General features: G+C 34.9%; 1 protein-coding gene across 3 annotated transcripts in view; it reads left to right on the forward strand.

Moving 5' to 3' along the window:
- The window catches only part of dmd.3 (LOC105946662), a 1,093,908-nt gene that overhangs the window by 677,603 nt on the left and 391,920 nt on the right, over nt 1-24,385 (forward strand). For all 3 annotated transcript variants that reach the window (XM_031897001.1, XM_031896997.1, XM_031896998.1), the window contains 2 exons: nt 3,727-3,828; nt 5,815-5,902. In XM_031897001.1, the coding sequence (XP_031752861.1) occupies nt 3,727-3,828; nt 5,815-5,902 (190 nt within the window). The remainder of the gene's footprint in view (nt 1-3,726; nt 3,829-5,814; nt 5,903-24,385) is intronic.

Genomic DNA, 24,385 nt, shown 5'->3' on the forward strand with positions numbered 1-24,385 from the left:
CTGGATGCACAATGTTTTGCTTTCCATCTATCCTCTTTAATTTATCAGCATTTGATGGACAGTTTAGACTGTTTTTTAACTCTCCAGTCTTATGCCTACCCCTGTACAGAGAAAATCTTTATTTGACCTAAAATGAAGATATACCTTCTTGAATTTATGCTGCAACTTAACTTGCTCATCCTACGTACAGCATTATATACACAGGTATTTAAAAAAGGAAGAAAGAGATTAATTTTATGTTCTACTGTTTCAACAAACTGCACGTATCTTGAATTGATTTTACAAAACATTTGATATTTTGCAAAACACTTTCACTTGGAAATTGTATGTAATTATTTACTTTTACAGTGAAAGTACGTGATGTGCAGTATTATGCCAAGAATCATGATAAATGCCAAAATTAATGTAGAATTATGAATAAAGTAAAGAACAGAGCACTTTCTCTGGCTCAGACCATTTATTTAATTTAAATAATATTTGTTCTTGTAGTTGAAATGCCCCCCTATAGGGCTCTGACGTGTACTGAGATATCTAACTTTCCTGTTTGAGCCACCAGTCACAACCTTCTCCTAGTTACCTTTATTATCGAAGACTTCATTATTCCATAACCTTTTCCCCATAATTCTGCTCATGTTAACCGTTTGAGTTGGTGAGTAATTCAAGCAAATTACTAGAAAGGGTTTTAATTTCTATTCCTAAACAACAAAATACATATACACTATATAAACATACATCTCAGAGTTCTGAAGGCAAACTTTTTTCTCTTCTTCTACTTTATGTTTTCCCTATTCCCTAAAGAAAAAAAAGGGTGAACAGTATAATGTCACTTATAGCTTTATGATTACAGCTGATATATGAAAGTTACAGACAAGAACTGGACTCATAAGTTCTTAATTACACTGGGGCACATTTATCAAAGATCAAAGTTGGGAATACCTGCAAAGAAAATACATTTTTAAATATGAAAACTTCATTATTTTTTTTCCTGAGTAGTGCACATCCTTACCACTCAACCCCTTGGTGTACAATACAGGTTTCTGATTCATTTTTACTTGGCAATTTTCCCTGACTAGGCTGACGTTTACTATTTTCTAATGTAATAAATTACTGAGTTAAGTGAGAAAGTATTGCTTGTGTTCTTTCATCTCTTGCTCAACTGGATTATCCAATTTATTTGTGCATATCCAAAGGTTGAACAAGAACATTTTTTGTGGTTGCACATAACATCTCTTTGGCTATGATATTCAAATGATCACTTAGTACAAAGATAGATAGTATATACACATACACAGGTGTGGGACCTGTTATCCAGAATGCTCGCAACCTGGGATCTTTATACTAAAGGTCCAGTAAAAAATAATTCAAACCGCAATTTAACCCAATAGTATTATTTTACCTCCAATAAGGATCAATGATATCTTAGTTGGCATTAAGTTCAAGATATTATTTTATTATAACAGAGAAAAAATAAACCATTCTTAAACATTTTAATTTTGCTTATAATGGAGTCTATAGGCTATCTTTTTTGGATCTTTTTCGATAATGGGTTTTTGGATAAAAGATACCCTATATGTTTTAACCACTCACACAGCACGTGGTTCTCTTTAATCCTTCCATATCCCAATTTACAAATGCAAATCAGGATTTAGATTTGGAGTCGGCACTCGACCAAATCTTTAACAAAGATTCAGGGTTTGACCGAATCCCAAAATAGTGGATTTGGTGCACTTCTAGTTTAAATAGTAGTCTTTATAATTTTTTTCTTATTGTGGTTTACATATTTTACAGTTTATTTGTGAGTTCCTCCACTTTACATTTTTTTCTAGAGTGAGCAGCTCACTCATTCTATGAACCACTAACAGGTTTTACCTGACTGATGAAAGGCATAAGCCAGTAAACTGCATTGCACAGCTGAGTTGTTTGCATTAGGAATAAATGGTAGGTTAATGATATACAATAATAAACCATTAACATGAGAAAAATAAAATAAAATGAAAAACAATATTATTTGGATTTGGATTAACAATAATTATCAAGAATTCACTATAGTCTTACTGTATGTTTATATCAATGACAATTCTCCTGTAATACATTCATATTCTGCATTGGGAAGTAGTATTTATTATGCAGTGTATGTACTTCCCATTTAAATGATTTCCAGAAGTTTGGGCAACGCTAGTGAAAAAATACAAAGTTCAGCTCTCATGGTAATGTCTTTGGATATTAATGTTCTGTCAATCTTTATCCAGTTCAAATAGACCTTTAGAAATATTACCATTTGACAGGCAAAATTTGTCTTGATTTCTGCCTCCCACTGGCACACACCTGTTGCAAGAATCTATTATTAAAGTTTGTTAATGTTTTATGTGTTTAAAATGTTTCTCTCTGACATTTTAAGATGTACAAATTGGTGCTCATACATCATCTGCTTCAAAGGCTGTTCCCTTTCTGCCAGGGAAGACTCTACATAATATCTATACTGCTCAGGCTTGCACTTAGTTATAAACCAGGCACAACCAGGCGACCACATCACTCTTTTTTCTTTCTATTCTCTATTTTTTCCCCTCTTATTGCTGCTAACTTACAAATTTCTTCCCTTATGCTCCTGCCTAGACTTTAGCCTATTAAATTTCTATAAAGCTCTACTTTATTACTATGCATTTGTTACATAACGACTATATTACATGAGACTGTGTAAGAAATTGTCTATACAAATGTAATTACATTTTTCTGAAGCTTTATTATTATGATAATAAACAAGGTTAATACAAAAAAATATCTGTACTGCTCAGAAGGATGCAATGTAGCAAAATACTTTTTCGTTTTGTGTTTCTTTTTGATTTTGTGAATTGGGTCTACATCAGCTTCATAATATGTGACAGAAACTTTAAATGTATCATATGCAAAGAAACTGTGAAATATTTAATGTTATTCGGTTATCAGAGGCTTAGGACTATGTCATGCCAGTTGTTTTCTCTGACAGAGTTTTTATGCCAGGGAAAGAAACACTGATCCCCTTCCTTCTGCCCTGACATCAGCATGAATTTGCTGCAAAATGCTGAATTTCACAGCAAAATGAAATCACGAGTTTGAATCCCGAATAGGATAAATTCGGATTGGATAAAAAAATTTCTGAAGATCGCAAATATCACGAAAATGCTTACGAAAAAATCATATTAGTCACGATAGTATTGTATTGGCGATCCGAAAGTCGCAAAATGTTCTTACCAAACGAATGTTAACAGCGGGAAAACCTTTCCGATTTTTTCGCGCAGGCATACAAAAAAGTCGAACGGGCGTCGAAAAATTCGGCAAACGTATGCTCTGAGCATTCAAATGAACGCTTTGAGCGTTCATGTCTTTGTAAATCTGCCCCTATGATTTGCCAACCTGAAGATGATACTTATGCCTTTCTAGCTGTCTGTTTTATAACCACACAACAAATTTATAAATTGGTATAATCTGTTTAAGTTTGTGGCCAAATAATTTCATTCAATCACTCACGAGTGTTCCAAATTTTTGTATCATCCAAAGGTCAGCCTGGGTGTGGCCCATTTGTGTGACACTCTAGCTCCTGCCTCTATTATATGGTGTTTAGAACTTGGTTACCTTGAAGTGCTAAATATTTATTTTTTAAGAAACAATGAAATATGAAAGAAACTTTTATTATACAGCAATATATTACCCCTTAAGCAATAATTGTGTTATTCTTTTAAATTCCCTTAGGAAACAGAAGAAGCAATTCTAGCAAAACAGCCACATGTAGAAGGAATCTTGTCTAAGGGACATCACTTATACACCAAGGAACCAGCTCCATATGTACTGAAGGTAAAACTCATTAATGAATATGTGTGTGTCTATGTGTATTTATTTTTTATGTATTTACTTTTTTTTAACATTGATTTTTTTTTTACGGTGGCTAAACGCTTATTTTATAAATATTGATTTATGCTTTTTTTGCTGCTTGACAATGAAGTCCAGGACAACGTTTCACAGTTTACTGTTCAAGTCAATAAAAATATGCCAGGCTAAATCCATTTGTCCTTGAGGACAAGAATTGTTGTATCTTTAGATCAAAAGAATGTGAACATTTCGGTTTTACAATCTACTGTAATCTGAAGGTGGCATGCGCCCCTCAGGATAAAATGAACACATGGATTTCAATTTAGTTTGTAAACATATTTGCCAAATACGATCTATTTAAAAGTTACCTGTTCTGGTCTAATTTTATTTTTCTGCTGTATTAAATGTATATAAATGTGCCAAAAGCAAAATATAGAATAATATACTCAATTGCACTAGTTATTCTGAAACTGGAAAAAGGTTTAGGCACCACAAAATAGACATTGCTATATAATCATTTTTCTGTTGCAATGCTTTTTAACCTTCCTGAAGGGATCCTTTCAATTATAGGTAATGCTCTCACAATACCAGAACTAGTAGTGCTTTGCCACTTTGGAGGATATCTGGAGATGTTAGTCAATTGGCAGTAAACAGAAATTTCTTAAAATGACCTTCTTTTTGAGGCAGTTACTCTGTTTCTTGTGCTTTTAACAGCTGATATTAGAGTTAAAACATAACTTGAAAAGAGGAAGAACTGAAAAGTAACTCCTCAGTTGCTGTCATTTACTTTAAATACAGAAGCATGAATTAATTAAGAAGAATTAACTATTTTAACACGGAGTGCAACTCAGTACCCATAACAACCCCAAAAACATTTTCATTTATAAACACTGGGCAGATTTGCACCTAGGCAGTAACCCATGGCAACCAATCAGAAATTTGCTTTCATTGTTCCACTGGCAGCTGGCTGAAAACATCAAATCACAGATTGGTTGTTATTGGGTTACTGCCCAGGTGCAAATTTTCCCAGCACTTATAAATAAGCCCCAAGTCTTTTCATTTGGCATGATCTGTTACTATTTGGTTGTAGCCTTTGGAATGCTGAATTAATAATTAATTAAATTACCCATACATCCAAATAAATATTTTAAAACCAACTACAGGTTTTATCTGGAACCCCGTCATGCAGAAAACTCTGAATTACAGGAAGGCCATCTCCCACAGAGTCCATATTAAGCAAATAATTATTTTTTTTATTTGTTTCCTTTTTTCTCTGTAATAATAAAACAGGACCTAATTTGTGATCCAAACTGAGCTATATTGCCAAACAAACAAAGCTATATGGCAACAATCCTTTCTGCAAAACATTTTAATTGTGTTTATTTAATGTTTAAATGTTCTTAGCAGACGTAGGATATGGAGTTCCAAATATGGAAAGATCTCTTATCTGGAAAACCCCAGAGCCCATGTATTCTGGTTAACAGATCCCTTAGCCGTATTAAAAATGTAGACGTAGGTTCCATTGTTTGTGCAGCTCACAAGACAAAACTCTATATATCAGCATGTGAATGAATTACCACATAGATAAGACAGACTTGATTCTCTTCATGCAGAAAATTCTTATCTCTGTGTCGCCATCCTACTTACAAACAGACTATATTTATTTGTGCATCTAGAAGATCAGGTAGCAGTCATTCCCAATCAGCGCACCAAGTTCCTCTATTTTTCCTCTTTTCTTCCTCTCAGGTTCCTCAAATCTTTCTAATTTTCCCAGTGTCTATTAGAGCAACTCCAGAAGCATTTTTTAAGAGAGAAGGATAAAGGAAAGTCTCATCAGTTTTACCTGTTTATTTCATAGAAGTAATACAAATCTTGAATTCAACTGAAACATAAGCCCACACAGACATCTAAATGTATTATACTGTAAATTTCATGTTTATTAAATGTGTATTTTTTATCTATTTACTATAGCAAAAGTTAGATGATCTGCAAACAGAGTGGAATACTGTGAACCTTTTATTGCAAGAACTGAAAAGAAGACCAGCAGTTGCCGCACCTGGTTAGTTCATTTTCATTATGTATCAATGCGTCAAAAATGTTTAAAATGTTCACATTATGATTGATCCATGTACAAAAACAGAGGCATGCAGCAAATAAATCAACTCCAAAAGAAATCCTTTCTCTCTACATGCAGGATGTGTGCCAAAATTGGTTATTGAAAGAGTGAGCCCTAATATATCATTTAGTAAAACGGAGCCCCCCCCAAAAAAATTGGATTATATTTAGATTCAAAATCTGCCTCCTGTATGCAAAGAGAGGCACAAGGGCGCACCCCTTAAAGGTAATTTGACAGAACTTGTGCCCTTTTGTCCTTGTTGCCAGATTTAAAATCCAGTGTTCTGTGCTAAGAACAGCGCCACGAGTCTAGTCCAATGCATGCTACGTGCCTCCCCTTGGCCCTTTTAAATATAGTGAAGCCTAATGGAGGCTGCACAAGATTTAAAAAGTAGTTCCTGGGTCTCTGCATTCCTAATCTACTATATCATTTTTTATATGCTGTCTGACTAGTAGTTTAAGTAGTTATAACACAACTGTGTACAGCTGGGTTTAGAGCATGTTAATACAATTCATATTACCTAGCACTATTATTATTTTTAGGTAAACTTTTTCTACAAAAACTCAGCACAGAGTCATTTAGAATTACTTTTTAGTTTATTGTATGCAGAGACAACATTAATCATGGTTGATCTAAAGGAACTGCAGTGCAGAAACGTTCCTGCAAAATTATTTTTTAAAAATGATATTCCTAGTATTTTTATGAAGTAGAGAAAAACAATTTTGGAGTTGAAGGTCATGACTTAGTATTATAAGATTTATTTTTAATACAACTGACATAAGAACAAAAGTTAAACAACAAACTTATAAAATAAAGCTTACAAATTCAGTGTATTGCCAACCTAAAATTTGAGCAATCTGTAGAGGTCATACACAGCATGTCACACAACACCAGCAGTGAGAAGTAATGAAAAGAGCATAGATAATATTAACTCAGAACAGTGGCGTGAATTAATATTGAGGATTCATTACAAAAATGTACTGAAGCATATACATTCCATAACTTTATATAGTGTTTGGCGTTTCTGTGTCCTAATCTTTAACCTAAGCTAAACTATAGCAATATTGGTACTGATTTTTTAGATAAATATATGGTTTTCAACCCTTGAGTCAATTCAATCCATGCAAGTATTTTATTAACTTTAGTAGTACCTGACTGACACTGCCTAGAGCTGCACAATTTTTTATCCACAACCTCCCCCAAATGGAATCCTGGAAAATTTAGTAACGCGGTTTGGCAATAACAGAACTGATCCTGACCTTGGGATGAATACCAAAAGGTCCTGGACCTTCCCAAGAAAGGGACTGAAACACAACATTGGCTTTACATGCTTACATGAATGTACTTGTTTGATCTTTACAAATTCCTGGTGAATATATATAGATATATATATATATGTATATATTTATATATATAGTATATAGTATAATATAATATAATATAGTATTTAATAGAGATTCTAGGCCCTTGTGAGAATGACTGTATACCCTAGAGGAATTGTGAATATGGGGTGGTGTGACCTAACGTGAAATATCTTGTTATTGTCTGTAGATATCCTTTGTAAAGAGGTATCACACTTGTCATTAGTGCAGTGCAGTGCAGTGACTTCAAAGTCACAGAGACTATTCTTAAAGGGGAAGGAAAGGCTAAGTCACTTGGGGGTGCTAAAATGTTAAGCACCCCCAAGTGACTTGAATCTCTTACCTCGTACCCCGGGCTGGTGCCCCTGTTAGGAGAAACCTGGGGCGATGCGCTTCCTCCTTCCTCCTTCGTTTCGCTGCGACTCCGAGTCCGGTGCATGCGCAGTAGAGTGAAAAAGCCGACTTCTCTGTTAAAGTTCGGCTTTTCACTCTACTGCACATGCGCAGCGAAGGAGGAAGCGATCGCTGCTACTCCGGGCTGGTGCTGTTCTCTCCGTACAGGGGCACCAGCCCGGGGTACAAGGTAAGCGATTCAAGTCACTTGGGGGTGCCTAACATTTTGGCACCCCCAAGTGACTTAGTTTTTCCTTCTCCTTTAATACTATATTAGATTCCATAGCTGGCCAGGCATTGAGCTGAATACATTTGGTGAAATTTCACCATTTCATGATATTTTTGAAGAATGGGCCACTCATCACTATTTAAAGGTTATGTGACACATTTTTCTTTGCAGGAAAGAAACATTTCTACAAAAATACTCATTCTATATAGGTCAAATACACAGTATGTGTGGATATGTTTACGAGAAAATTGTTCTTCACCCTCTAATAAAATGCCAAAAAGCCACTAAACATGCAAAATACCAGTGTTAACAGCAACAAAACCAAACGAAATTCTAAATCTGTTCTTATGTGAATACCTTAAAGGGATACTTTCATTATTTTTATGGCATACTTTATATTTCTAAATAACACTGTTTATATAGCAAATAATTCACTCTAACATTTAAAATTTTATTCTTGAACCAATAAATGTATTGTTTTAGTTGTAATATTTGTGAGTAGGCAGCCATCTCAGTGCCTGAGTCTGAGCTTTCAGAAGGAGCCAGCGCTACACATTAGAACTGCTTTCAGGTAACCTATTGTTTCTCCTACTCCCATGTAACTGGAGGAGTCCCAAGCCAGACTTGGATTTCTTACTGTTGAGTGCTATTCTGATATCCGCTGGGAGCTGCTACCTTCCCATTGTTCTGCTGATTGGCTGCTGGGGGGGGAGGGGGGGTGATATCAGCAGTAAAGTGTGCCTGAAGTGTATTACATTACAGGTCACATGGTTGTGGCACCCTGGAATATGAAGAATATGGCTAGTCCTATGTAAAATTTCAAAATTAAATATAAATAAATTTGTTCACTCTTTTGAAAAATGGATTTCAATGCAGGATTCTGCTGGAGAAGCTCTATTAACTGGTGCATTTTGAAAAAAACATGTTTTCCCATGACAGTATTCCTTTAAGAGAATATGTTTTTCTTTTCAATAAACACATTTTAAATTTAAACTTTAAAGTTTAATGTCCAATTAAGAGAAACAAAAGACTGAAGGCTGGCTGAATGGCTACTCTATTGGCCACAGGAACACCTGTATTTTATAGCTGTATATATACAGTATATATATATATGTGTGTGTAAGTGGATTGCATTACTTTTACAACAGTACACAGCAATGTGACTGCTTAAAAAAACACGGAAAAAAAAATCGCTCAGTCGTATGTATCTCATTTTTTGTTATATATCTTAGACTTAGTAGTACAACAAAACTTGTTAGCATATTCATGCATACCAAGTTTGTTTAGCAGTGAGAATCATAATTAAGATCTGTCTGAAGGCCTCAAAACTCAATTTTCTGCATGAGGAATACAAATGCATTGGTTGGTAAAATGTGGAACTGGTGATGCATATTAACATGTAATTCATAAAGTAAAAATTCTTCTTTATGCTACCTTAACTGCGGTTGTGACCATACACAAACCATAATTGCAAATGAGAACTAAAAATTAAATTACAGCTATTGCATCAAATGAGCCTCAAGGACTAATTCATGACTGCAAGAAGTATGCAGTTGGTTGCACCCATCCAGTTTGTTTGTATAAAAGTGCACTTACTGGCACAGTTGGCTCAATTTGCAAAGCACACTTGTGCCTAAAGATCTTTTTGATGCCCAGGGGAAGGTTTATCAAAAGTCGGGTTTGCATTTTTTCACAATTTGAGGAAAAGTGTGCAAAAAAAAAAACTGTAAACACAATTATACTTGAGAATATTCTTTGGAACTTTGAATAGTTGAGATTTACCAAAAAAAAAAAATGAAAAAGTCACCAGAAAATACTTGGCAAGTTAGCTAATGTAAATATTAGAGGGAGAAGTAGTCATCTCTGCTGCATGCTGGCTAATGCGCAAAGCTTGTTGGGTAAGTAAAAGCTGGCGAGTTTCTAGAGAATGCAATAAGAAAAAACACTCCCATCACTATTCTGTTTTCTTGGTACAGGTATGGAACCTGTTATCCAGAATGCTCGGGACCTGGGGTTTTCTGGATAAGGGATCTTTCCGTAATTTGGAGCTCTATATCTTAACTCTACTAAAAATCATATAAACATTTAAAAAACCCAATAGGATTGTTTTGCCTCCAATAAGGATTAATTATATCTTAATTGGGATCAAGTACAAGGGACTGTTTTATTATTACAGAGAAAAAGGAAATCATTTTCAAAAATTAGAATTATTTGCTAATAATGTAGTCTATGAGAGATGGCCTTTCCGTAATTCGGAACTTTCTGGATAACGGGTTTCCGGATAAGGGATCCTATACCTGTACTTATAAGTGTCTGCATTATGAAACGTTAAAAGCTATTGTGCCGAGCGCATCTCGCCTTCATGGCCAGAGTTACACTTAAATTGCGGGATAAATGCTACATTATGGGTAAAAATAATTCAAATTGTGTCCCAAGTTGCACTTTGCATACTGTACTTGCATTCATAAAATGAACTGTTGCAGTGTTTAAGACACTCATCTGCTACATTTAACTTGAATTTAGTGCATATGTTTTGTATACAACATTTAGACAACATTTATAGGCATTGCATGCATGTCTAAGTTAATATTGATGCAAATGGAAAGATTTAATTGCAGCCATATGATAAACTAAAGTATGTACCATGCAAAGTATATCTCATAGTTTGATTAGTTTGATGAATTGACCTCTCAAGCTATTATTCTAATAATGAATAGGTTAAAAGCATAATGTGCCATAAATGCAAAACAAGGAACCTTATTCTCTAATATATTGGCAATTACCATTACTTTCCTTTGGCCTAAGAGCTATAAATTGTCCTTAAAAATGAAACAGAAAGGGAAAATATGTATTTGAGTAGATTCCTTTCAAGGCCATTCATTAAACCAGCTATGATGACCAACTACAAATACGCATACATGTACTGTATATTGATATAGAGAACTGTTTTGGAAGAAGTAGAACATTAGCATTTTTGCTCTGCAAAGGGATAATTTAAATAATAATAATTTAATTGAAATGATATCTTGATGTAGGTCTCATGTATCTTTTATACAGTTAAGTATAAGAGCTATAGCAAGTTTATGATTAGTAAATAGGAACTAAAACCCCATAGGTTAGGAGTAGTTTCTTCAACCAGAAATGGAGTTCACTCCATAAATAAGTAAAGGGATATGTGGCTATACTGAGTTTGATCAGTCGCCTGATGGTCAGCTAAAGAATCCATTGCGCTGATTGATAAACATACTCCCATAGTATGTACTTGGAAGAATGGCTTCATATATGCCTCATTATTGATACTCTGTATTAACTTTAATTAACTTGGGTAAAATCAGGCATTTATGATTTCTTTGTCCTGACTGCCTCCAGTGCACTTACAAAATGTAAAGTCCTCTATTCATTGCATGATTGGAGGTTGTTCACTGATTAATTATTTTTCTGTGTCCCTTTAATTAATTGAGATGTTTGTAGAAGTTGTAGATATTTGTTAAATCTGTTGATTCATTTTTGTACAAGAATTGTGTTTATATTTAAGGTGACTTTTACATGTATCTTTTTGTGAGTTAACAATAATAAAGGATTTTATGGCCAAGGTACAAGGAGAATGAATAGATACTGTTTTGGTTCATAAACCGGAGTGATAATGGCTTTAAGTGCCTCACAGGGGCTATTACTAGTATTGAGCAAAATTTTTCGCCAGGCATGGATTTGCTGTAAAATTCCACATTTTAGCATTGGCAAATTTTTTAATGACATGACTGCAAAAATTCACGATGAAAAAAATTCACTGAGGGAGGAAAAAGTTGCAATTGCATCAAAAAAGTCATGATCCCTTCAAAAAAAAAAAAGTTACGGGCACATCAAAAAATTTCAGGGCAAATACAGGGGCTGTTGCGTCCAAAAAAGTAGTGTGTCTAAAGTCATGCAGTAGCCGCTTTTCTCAAATTTTTCAGCAGTTTCGCAAATTTTTTTGCCATTTTGCAAATATTTTTTAATATTTTTACCTCTTTGGTACTTTAAGAGTACCTCTTTGGTACTTTAAGAGTAAAGGTTTGCTAATTCAAAAACTGCAAGAGAATTGTGCCACCAATCTAATTTGCGTTGCTTCTGCAGCTTACTAGGCTTATCAAAGGTGTAAGTAATAAATCAATGCATACATAATTAAATAACCTTCTCATTTGCACCTATCGGGTATCAATGTATTAAGAATGCTGGATATTTCTGAGCAAAAGGGGCAAGTGGGTTAGCGTAATGTCAGCAGTAAATTGAGCCAATCTAATACAGCACATATATGATTAATGGTCTAACGGACACTTACAATTCTGAATTGCAATTTAAAAAAATGCATGTGTTTGTACAGATATTAGTATAGTATTAACCCCAGTTTAGATGCCTTACAGTATATATTTTCCAAATAGCCTTTAAAGAGCAAAAATGAATTATGTATCCACTTATTGACCTACACATGTTACTGTAAAAATCTTCTGTCAACATGTAAGCTGAACAAGGTAGCCTCAAGGGAGATTTGGCATTATATCCACACGGGAACAGAGAAAATAATCTACGGTAGTTAGGTTTAGTAGACATGGACACAATTATTACTAACCAGTACATCTTCATCCAATTATCTTACTGAGAAAATGTATACATGAAAACTCTAAAGGGAATTTTTTTAATTGACTTCTCAGTTTACCTTGACCCTACTATCTAATTTAAAGTGAAGTGTATCTTCAGTGTAATTAATCTTGCAAATTCAACAGAAGATCAGCCAGACCTCATTACCTGATAATACTAATCATAGGAAACTTACCGCAACTGGAACCCTGCCATGCATATCAATGTAAAAGTCTAGTGCAGGGTAGGCTTTAAGCCTCTTTACACTATACTGTATGTTGGCATTTATGGGCAGCTTTGAGCTTTAATGCAAACTAAAAAATCTAAGTTATGAAATGAGTACAAGTACAATAAGCTGCAATTGCAAATTGTATGTTTTAATACCAGTGAACTGACACTTGTAAGTTTTGAATTATTATTTGAAGCATCTGTTGTTAATGGGAATTGAAATCAAGTAAAAGTCAGGCATTCATATCATTGCAGTGACTTAAATAGAAACATGGCAGAAGCAAAGTTTATGCAACATAGAACCTGTGCATATACAACATATATTTACATAAATAGCAAGTCTTACCTATTCTTACCAAGAATTAGACACATTTTAAATTTGTCTCAAATAAGGACAATAGAAGTTCCCCTAAAAACGTCCATATTAAAATACATAGGAAAGTGTCCATGTGCAAGTGAATGCAAGCAGTGAATCAGGGGGCATCCTCCCTGCTGCTCGACACAGAGTATAGATAATAAGGTTTTATACTCACAAGCACAAAAACTATAGTTTTGAAATATTAGTGATGTTAAAAATGTCCGATAACCTAGCTGGTTCCTACTGTCTGTATATAAAGTGAATGTAATTACAGCTGAAATACTAAACTGTAACAATATCAAAATATCCCAAACACCTTTTCACTCACAATGTGTCAAAATAGCACCTAAATCAATTATCCAATTTGATTAAAGATGCCTCTATTCTCACACCCATTGCCAGCACCACCTTGGTACTCCCACCAGCCAGGTCAATGAGTTATATAGTTAGAAATGCATTGCCATAAAATTATAGAAACACGTTATTTTAAAATAACCTCTTATGATCAAACATGCTAAGTGACTGGCATGCCTCAAACTTTCTCATTGTCTGCCACACATTATTTAAACCCACAAGACCACATGACAGCATAAACTTTTTACACGCAGCCACATTTTCTTAGTTTTTTAATACGCGTTTAATACGTTTTAATACGTGATAAGCTAACGTATTTTTTGTTATACAATGATCAATGGGCCCTTTGGGACTTTCTATTTTTTTGTTAAGGAATTCTTTTTGCAGGTTGTATTAAGGTAAGTATGGGGCAGGAGAAAACAACAAAGTTACATTTTTTGAGTGTGTTGTGTTGCCCTGCTAGCAGAAAAGCACAATGTATTTTGAACAGGACTCAGCATGAGAGTGGTGTACAAAGAACTATATTTTAAGTGTTTTAATCTTATAAGTTTATACAAATATAGGGTGTGTTTAAGGTTTACTCTTATTCTTTTAATTTGCCATAGGTATAGAGCCAGATACATCATAGTAACATAGTAACATAGTAGCATAGTAACATAGTAAGTTGGGTTGAAAAAAGACATACGTCCATCAAGTTCAACCATAATGCCTATATAATCATTACTGTTATTATTATAATTACTATTATTAATATTATTATTATTACCTGCTCGGCACCTAATGGGATTATAGTCAGCACCAAGGAGGAAGCTTGAGTTACTGACCGTCTCTTAGTCATTTTCAGGCACAGGTCAGGGCTTCTGGCAATCAGGATAGTTAGACCATGATTGCAGAGTCAAAAAACAAGAGTCAAAATCAGACCAGGAAAGCAATTTAGAACACACCCAGGCAGTAGGGATGTAGCGAACCTCACAAAAAAAGTTCGCGAACCCGTTTGCGAACTTCTGCCAAAAAGTGCGAACTTTTGCGAACTTTGCGAACCCCATAGACTTCAATGAGAAGGCGAACTTTGAAACCTAGAAAAGCCATTTATGGCCAGAAAACTGATTTTAAAGTTGTTTAAAGGGTGCCACGACCTGGACAGTGGCATGCAGGAGGGGGATCAAGGGCAAAAATGTCTCTGAAAAATACGTTGTTGACACAGCGTTGCGTTTTGTGCTGTAAAGGGCAGAAATCACACTACATTTCTAAACTTGTGTAATAAACTGCTTTTACAAGGACTATCGGGTTACAGCAGATGAGATCAGCAGGACAGCTGCCCACAGCAGCTACATACAGAGCAGTAGAAAGTAGATTACTAGTCAGCAAAGCTACCTAAACTGTCCCTCAAACCCCTGCACAGCTCTCTCCCTATGCTAACTCAACAAGCACACACAGGCAGAATGTAAAATGGCTGCTGGGCTTCGGTTTATATATGGAAGGGAGTGGTCCGGGGGTGGTCCAGGAGGGAGAGCTGCCTGATTGGCTGCCATGTATCTGCTGGCTCTGGGGTGAGAGGTCAAAATTTGGCTCCAGCTAAGGCGAACCCAAAATTGCGAACATCGCTAAAAGTTCGCGAACTTGCGAACTTGCGAACACCCTAATTTCGTGCGAATTAGTTCTCCGGCGAACAGTTCGCTACATCTCTACCAGGCAGTTGCAGAATAAGTCCTATATTAGGGTATTGAACTCGGGTCCCTGCTGTCTATTCATTTAAATTTATCAAACCAAATGTGACATGTTGACATGACAAGCTTGCACACTGGCATCACTGCATTGGAGGTGCATCCTACATGGTGCCCATTTTAATTTGCGTTTTTTATTTTTATAGAACTAAGACAGCACACTGTACTTGAAACTAGTATACTGTAAATCTATGCTAGAGGCAAAGCAAATCATTTTGTACATTTATGCTTAGGAACTGTGTTTTTATCAAAAGGCCCCTTTTACATAAAATCTCAGGACCAATGCATTCTGGTTACCAGATCTACTATCTTAATATCCATAAGAAGAAAGAAAGTTGAAATGCTATTAGTTGGATATGCTTTTTGTTAGGGATACACCAAATCCACAATTTGGTTCGGGATTCGGTGAAGATTCTGCCTTTTTCATCAGGATTCAGATTCAGCCAAATCCAAGTTTCTGGCCAAACTGAATCATGTGACTTTTGGTTATATGAACACTGAAGTAAAAAAAAAATATCAGCGTCTACCCTAATTTCCATATGCAAATTAGTATTCAGTTTCGGTTTAGTATTCGGCATAATCTTTCACAAAGTATTTAGGGTTCGGAGGAACCAAAACATAGGGAATTCAGTATATCCCTACTTTTTGCCAACCTGCCAATGATGTTCTAGTCTTCTGAATGTCTTATACTTCTTCAAGACAAAATGTTATTAATAGCAGATCAGGTAAACTGCAACAAACAGTATAACTCCCAGGGAAATATGCAAGTGAACTGGAATACACAAAAAGTAATAGAATTTAGTAGGATGAACATACATTAAAATAAAGGTGGACGTTAATAAATGTAAAACATCTGGCTTTTCTTGTAACCATCTGTCTTCATGTGCATCCATACTTCTTTTTTTTGAGTTATGCCAGGAGGCTGAAAATAGCCTATGTCATGGGTGAAAGAACATGCAATTTCTTATTCACAATATGCATATTCCTTGTCATGTGTGCAGGGAGTTTTGCATGTCATAACGAAAGGCTGCGCATCCACATGCGTGCATAATAATTATCCCCACAAATTTGAGTCACTGTTTTATATTTATTAAGTCTAACCTTTGAATGAAAAAGATTCTACAAGATTGCATCTAATTAAACCAGTAACTCTATTTATTTCTGTCTGAAGCTTCTTGTTCCTATATTGATATTCTGCCATCTTCAATTCTAAGAACACCAAAGTGTTGTGTAATGTAGTATATGAAGTGTGAAAGGATAGGTTTAAGTGAGGAATTTAGAAGAAACGGGTGCAATCAAGTATATACAGTATATATAGCTTCCACAATTCAATCATATTTAGTCAATTGCCATATCCTGAAAAAAATTATATAATCAAAATTTTACAAATATTGCTTTATTGCTTGTCTCCTCAGATTGTTATCAGAAACAGTTGTATATACAAGTGCAGATTGTATCTTATAGTCTTTCAATATATATATCATTCCTTGTAGCAGAAAATGTTACATCTGTCAAACAAAATTTCCCCTACAAGGGCTGATTTCAGTTTAGGGCACAGACTGCAACTTCAGCTGTTTGTTTTAGATGATAGCACAACCCGGTTGAGTTTCTGAGGAGTAAAGAAACTAATAGCATAGCATGGGCTAATCACCCAGTCCCCTCAGGCAGAGAGTATTGACCCAACTGAAGAACCCTGACAGTATTTCACTTTATGGGGATATTAATCACATTTTCTGGTTGCAAGAGAGTAGAGAGAGCCCCTGCTTTTTAAATGTAACTTTACATTTTGACTTGGAAACCAAATCCACAAAAGACAGTGAGCATCAACAGTCCATCTGTTCTGCACCTTATTGTACTGCTTTTTTAAGAAAAAGTCCAAATAGCCATGTTATATGAACTAGTGTATATAAATATCTTTCCTGAGTCGTGACCATCCAGCAGGTGCAAAGCTAGCAGGACATCCCTCACTGGAAGTAAACTGACGATGTTCTGCTCTTTTAATCCCTTAAATCTTCGACTCTGTAGCTGTGACTCTCCTGTCGTTTTTAGTTACAGTATATTTTATAAAGTAATTTTCTGTGAGCATCCATATTTAATAAGGTTAAATACCACCTGCTTGTTTATTCCAAGTGTACATACAAAATATATTTCAAGACATTGCTCTCCAGTGTTGTGATGAATGTAAAAAGTCTGGAAAATGTTACTTTTTCATTGAATGTTTTCAATTAATGTGACAGATGCCTGGCTTTTCTTTAACCAAGCTGTCAACATGATTCATACATCTGCACTCTGAATATTTCACTTCCCTGCAGTGTATAAATATAATATATCTGATTTACACCAGCTCACAATATTTATATACATATTGATAATACCATAGCTCCCAAGTAACTGGAGGTCTCTGAGTTAATGATGCTGTCAAGAATGTGCTTTTTTGCACTTATTTTCTGAACCAGATGTTTTTAATGCTCACATTCTATACTTATTTTTTAAACCAAGGCGTTACAAATACCTACAGTACTGTAGATGATTAAACCGCTAACTTAGAATTCTATATGATTCTATATGATCTTATACTTCTTCAAGACAAAATGTTATTAATGGCAGATTATCATAAATCCGACCAAATCTATAAACAATGAAGGGGGCAACTGTGGAATGGGTATGATGCATATTACCATAATGCCATATGAAAGGGTTAATAGCTCAGGTTGCTTTTGGTGTATATTGTAGGGCTGGTTGAACATTTTTGCCTTGTGCCATTCTTTGTATGTTTGCTCCTCATAGCATTGTGTACTGACAGCACGAGCATGTAATATTGTCTGTGTTAAAAGAATATAGATTAAACTGTGAATACCTAAATTTAGTTTATAAATAATTTATTTGTGCTATCAGTACACAATACTATGAGCATGATTTAATATAAACTGTACTGGGGGTAGCCGGCAAGATTATCAAGTTCTATCTATTTTGAGATTTATAAAATAGACATATTTAGAATAGAAATAGAAACACGTTTAAACAAATTGACATGTTTATTGAAGCTGATACATGTGTTAGTATAACATAATGGGGCAGATTTATCAAAATGTGAGTTTAGAGCTTAATACAAAAAAACTCACCCACATTCTATTTATTTCTATGGGATTGTTAGTAGCATATTTATCAAATAGTGAGTTCTAACTTTCACCCATTGATAAATACACTTCTAAAAATTCCATAGGAATGAATAGAATGTTGGTGAGTTTTTTTTTATTAAGCTCTAAACTCACATTTTGATAAATCTGCCCCAATATGTTAGACTACTTTAGTTTTATAGTGCCCAGTGCTGCTTAGTAGTAGCACTGAGCACTATCAATTGTCTGAATCATTGCTGCCCATATGTGACATACCATCAATTATTTTTTCAGTGGTATCATTTGTTCCAGTCCAAAAATTAAATAATTTAACATTGAAATCTCAGTAATGTTTTCATTAGCTAAACATGTTGATACATGTTATTTACATCTGTGCCCAGTCCATGTTCTTTGTAAAAACCATAAAGGCATTAGTGCCACAGATTCATTGTTCAGAAGCAGCCAAAGCTGACATTTTATGAAAGAATTGTGGCACAGTGATTGCCTCTCCTCTTCTGTAGCTTTTTATTTGCTGAAAAATTGTTAGCCCATATAATGAATATTTTATATAACTCTTGCAGAGTAGGATACTTTATATAATTTTTTCAGAGTTTTCAATTTTAATTTAACAATTTAAAAAATTAGGTTTCTTAATCTAAGGGGAGATTTATTAAATTCGAAAAACTCATCATGATTTTTCTTGCCAAATCTTGCATGTGATAAATGTTGGGAGTGTTTGTAGTTTTTGGGTAATTGTCATTTCTCACTTAAAATTTCTTGAGTGTGAAAATGCCCTTGAATGGTACATATAATATAATTTTAAACTCTTTAGAATTCTAGAGTAAGTGGCATAACACAAAGACTTTCATTCTAACAAATAATGAAGTGCCACTGACCTCCCACATCATTTTTGTATAAACAAATAAATACAAATATGTGAAGGAAAACCCTGGAGCTATAAATGCAGCAGCTGCATGACACGGGATCCAAATGACCAGCAGCCAGATACACTGGTTTTTGTTTAAAGATTGGCAGACTCAGGTGTAGCTGTGATTGGTAGTGACAAGCGAATCTGTCCCGTTTTGCTTCGCTGAAAAATTCGTAAATCTGTCCCGTTTCACTTTGCCGAAAAATTGGTGAATCTTTCAAAAGACTGGCGAAATGGCGAAAAATTTGCGAAACGGCAAAAAAAGTTGTCGCCTGCGACAATTCTTTTGACGCCCATGACTATTCTTTTGACGCGCTACTATTCTTTTGACATCCGCAACTATTCTTGCGCTAATTTTTGGACGCACGACTATTCTTTTGATGCAAGACTATTCTTGCGACAATTTTTGGATGCGGAATTCCATGTCTGGTGAAACATTTCACCCATCCCCAGTAGTCACCATGAGTCAAGGTGGGGGAAAGCTGAGTTGAGGGTTGAGAAGGAGAGGTAGGTGATGTCAAGGGTGAAGCAGTTCACTTCCTATTTTTTTTTTTTGCATATTTTGTGCAATGTTTCTCTTCTTTATGTTCTCATTTTATCGATTAATAACCAAATGTGGATGTTTTCCTGAATGCATTGTAATAGTGTGGTCTCTGTACCGTTGTACAGTATAAACATGGGAGTTTGTGTAGTATCATTCATGTTAAATGAATGTCAAATGCTTGATCCAGGGAATGTGTCCAATTGCCATTGGGGTCAAGAAGGAATTTTTTCCCTTGAAACATAATTGGCACTGGCTTCAGGTTGTTTTTTTGCCTTCTTCTGGATCAAAACTGTGGATATAAGATAATGTATTTTAAGTTTTATTTGTCATAGCAGTGGTAGGACCTTGCCAGAGTACTGCACAGGAAATTTTAGAAGAGAGAGAAAGGAGGTTCTCTCCTGTGACTACACAGTGGATTGATAGAAACATACGCTACTACTGCTTGTGCTATGTGACAGCCTGCTTGGATTTCCTATCACAGAGACACTGCAGATTCAGGACCGGCAGCAGGGCTGCTGAAGTTCTCATGTGGCATCTCCAGGGCCATCTTCTCTGTAGGTAAAGGCAGCCTAATACTCGGTGGTGGATATAATGACATAGTGCTGATCTCAAATCTTCAGTGAGAAATGGTAGAGCATAGTAGTGATCTCTTTGATAAAATGTGAATAAATGCTGTGGCCATTTTACCCATTTCTGGCTCCCTATGTTTCATTAAGGTATGTAATAATGGGTTTCAGAGGAATGGTTAACAGTGAAGGGTCAATTGAGCAGTCAAGAAGACAGCAGAGAAAATAGTAAATAGAAAATCATTTAAATCTGTAGAATAGAATCTGGGAGAAGTTTTTATCATGGCCTAAAATACAACATAGATTTCAACACCATTGATGCAACAATATTTTCATGTCATCCAAAAATATGTTTTACAAACATGTGGCCATAGACCTGTGATGGTTACAAGTGCAAGACAGTTTAGAATTTGAAAATGAATAGGAATTATATGCCTGGAATATTGACTGTATGTGAAGGCTGGCACACTTTGATTCAGCAAGCCTTTCATATATATATATATATTTATAAATTCACCTACTTAAGGAATACATTTAAATAACTCTACCTAACACAAAACTCCCTTTGGTCTATACCTTCCACTATGTCATGCAGGAACACTCACTGGCACACTGTTACAGCAGCTTGGCATTACCAATAAATGTACAACTCTTTTTGAAACATAACCAACTGTAACATATGGGCTGAAGGATTTGCAGGTATATCTCAGAGTCAGTGATGGGTTCACAACTATCCATCATTCTCTTGTAGTATAACTTGTTGTTATATCATATATTGTAAATTTGAGTTATCATGGGGTTTTGGTTTCCAATTATTTCTTGACACACATGAGGAAATCCAGCCAATAAATCCAATGTTGGATCTGAGGTCAATCAGCCTAGAAGCAAGAGGCCAGTTCAGCTATTAAACGCACTCAACCATTTTTTTGGTACAGCTGAAACACTGACAAGACCTTATAGCCAAATTAAATTCTAAAGCTAAATTCTGGACTGAGATGTGAGGGGCCTGCCAAAAAGACATTAGACAATTGGCTCACTGTTCAATATAGTTCTTCTCGCTCTAGCCGCCTTTTGTGCCTACACTTACATTGAGGTCTGGCATGATGCCGAGAGACTGGCTAATTGCTAATGTGGTGCTGCCTATGGCCATAGGCCTATGATTAAGTGAATACGACACATGTAAGGCGATGATGGTACTCCAATAAAACTAGTTTTATGAAGAAATCTGCCTGAAGATTTGCTTTTGAAGTGTCTGCTCTTCAAAAAATGGTGTTTGCAAATCACTATACTGTGGGTTTGTGTCAGCATGGCTTTATGCATAACAGATATTGCCAAATGTACTTAATTGCCTTTTATAATGAGGTAAACAGGAACCGTGACTCTGTGATGGCATTGAATGTCATCTACTAGAACTTTGCAAACACATTTGATACAGTACTGCACAGAAAGTTAATGATAAAATTGAGCAATATTGGCCTGGAACATAACATTTGTACTTGGAATAGATAACTGGCTTAAGGATAGTTTACAAAGAGTGGTGGTAAAATTAGAGGAACGAAGCTTCCATTTGAAGCAGCGTAGGTGTTTTTCACGGTGAGGGCAGTGAGGTTGTGGAATGCCCTTCCTAGTGATGTTGTAATGGCAGATTCTGTTAATGCCTTTAAGAGGGGCCTGGATGAGTTCTTGAGCAAGCATAATATCCAAGGCTATTGTGATACTAAAATCTACAATTAATATAGATATTTCTATATATGTATATAAGTTTATATATACAGTATAGTTTATGTATAGATAGGTCAGAATAAGTATATGTATATATATATATATATATATATATATATATATATATATTTATATATATTTATATATACAGTATATATATGTATGGAGGGGTTCAACTTGATGGACTTTTTTTTTTAAACCCAACTTAACTATGTAAATATGTTATATCTTCTGTTACGTGTAGCTGAAAGCAGTGTTTGTTTATCTATCTAATTTTTCTTAAAACAGTATTACAGGAACAAGGTCCCACCAGCTCATTTAATCACAGTCTTGCACTATAGTTTCAGGAGTCAGAGCCAGAAATGCAGCAAATGTAAACAGTAGACTAAATAACTAAACTGAATAAAGAATTTCTATCAATTGACATTTTCATAGGATTTAACACACCATTCTGTAAAATATTACTGTCCTTCACAGCTTTCCAGAATATTATGTCTGGACGGAAAATTATAAACTCTGTATCTACCTCAATCGCTAACTGGTAATATTAATTAATTAATTTATTATGAAGAGTATACATACTGATTTATTGGTAATACAGGGTAAATTGATCTATAATATCTATTGGACAGGAGGTTTCTGCACATTCGTAAAAGATGTTTTATTCATTGAAATGCATCTGCTCATTTTCAGGCAGAATGCCATCATCTCAAATCTCTTGGTTCTCAATAAATGTCTCCCTACCAATGTTTCTTACATTCTGTAGAATGCCACAGAGCCTGCAAAGGTCAAACATATCACTAGGCAACTGAGCAAGTATAACTAATGAAGCAAGTATGGCATAACCACGCTATACAAGAGTTATTTGTCAATGTAGAAATTCACTTTTCTGAGCACTTTGCTGATTGTTAGGCCTACTGGAAGTGTCACTGATTTTGTAGGGGAAGGAACTGAGGAGGATAAAGTATACTATTATTTACAGTATGCAAAGCAAATCACAATCATTTGACATTGCAATAGTGAAATATGTGTACAGGGATCAAAAGTGTATTGTGCCCATACAAAACGTGTCCATGTATAGCTTTAGAGCTGAAACATTTTGTAGCATAAATTTGTTTTGGCTATAAAAAAAATTAAATGAAAGGGCAGAATGATTAACTGTAAATAGCCTTTTATTTGGATTTTACAACAATATAGTATATATGCAGCGTAAACTGATACCCAGATTTTATTGAATGTTTTTGTAAAAGTTTCATGAAGGACAATTATCAACGGAGTATACTTAATCCATCTGCAGGAAACACTACTGCAGACTGTAAATAGTAGGAGGCAGCAAACAGATTGCAGGGATGGACATTATGCGTTCACATTTTCATTTCAAAGGTGTTAATACCTTGGGCAGCAGGCCTTTCTGCTTTGATGTTGGAAGTTTTCTCAGAACAATATGCAAATAGATTTGGCATAGTTTACATAATTTTGTGTGTATGCTTTAATTGAAGGTCATTTAAAAATAAGTAATGTAACTAAATCTTCTTGTATATTTAAAAATGTATTTTAATATTTCACATTTTTGCTAGAGTTCAAGTTTAATATATACAGTATATATATACAATATATACAATATATACTAACATGTGGAATACTAATATTCCACATGTAATACTAATATACTAACATGTGGAATACTAATATTCCACATGTAATACTAATATACTAACATGTGGAATACTAATATTCCACATGTAAAATTAGGTAAGTTGCATACTTTGTATATAAAATACCATTTTAATATTTTTACGCACATGCCTTATTAGCAATATTATTATCTGTCACAATAAAGGTAAACCATTTAATTATTATTGCATTTTAAAGTTTGCTGCCTTTGTTTCCTCTACCTCTGCCTGGGTGCATAAGGCACAATAGGGTTGATTCACTAAAGGTCGATAAAACGTGCGTTAAAAATGTTATTGCGTCTTAACACATGATTCACTAAAAGCATACTTGCGTTAATTTACACGCGATGCTGCTTGCGTTATTTTAGTTGTTAAGATTATTTTCGTGCGGTATTTGACGGAACGAGCGTTAATCAATGCACCGCGTACAAATATTTGCTGAGTACGAAAAAACACACGCCATGTTAGCCATACATGCCATTACTTTCGGAAAATTACTGTACTGAAAATGACCATTTCCCTGCAAACTGGAGGCTGCATCACTCTAGGGCCAACACATACTTGAATAAATCCCACTGCAAAGTCCATATTTTATTGCCAAAAGCTCATGAACTGT

This window comes from Xenopus tropicalis, chromosome 2 (assembly GCF_000004195.4).
Source record: "Xenopus tropicalis strain Nigerian chromosome 2, UCB_Xtro_10.0, whole genome shotgun sequence".
NCBI lineage: Eukaryota > Metazoa > Chordata > Amphibia > Anura > Pipidae > Xenopus > Xenopus tropicalis.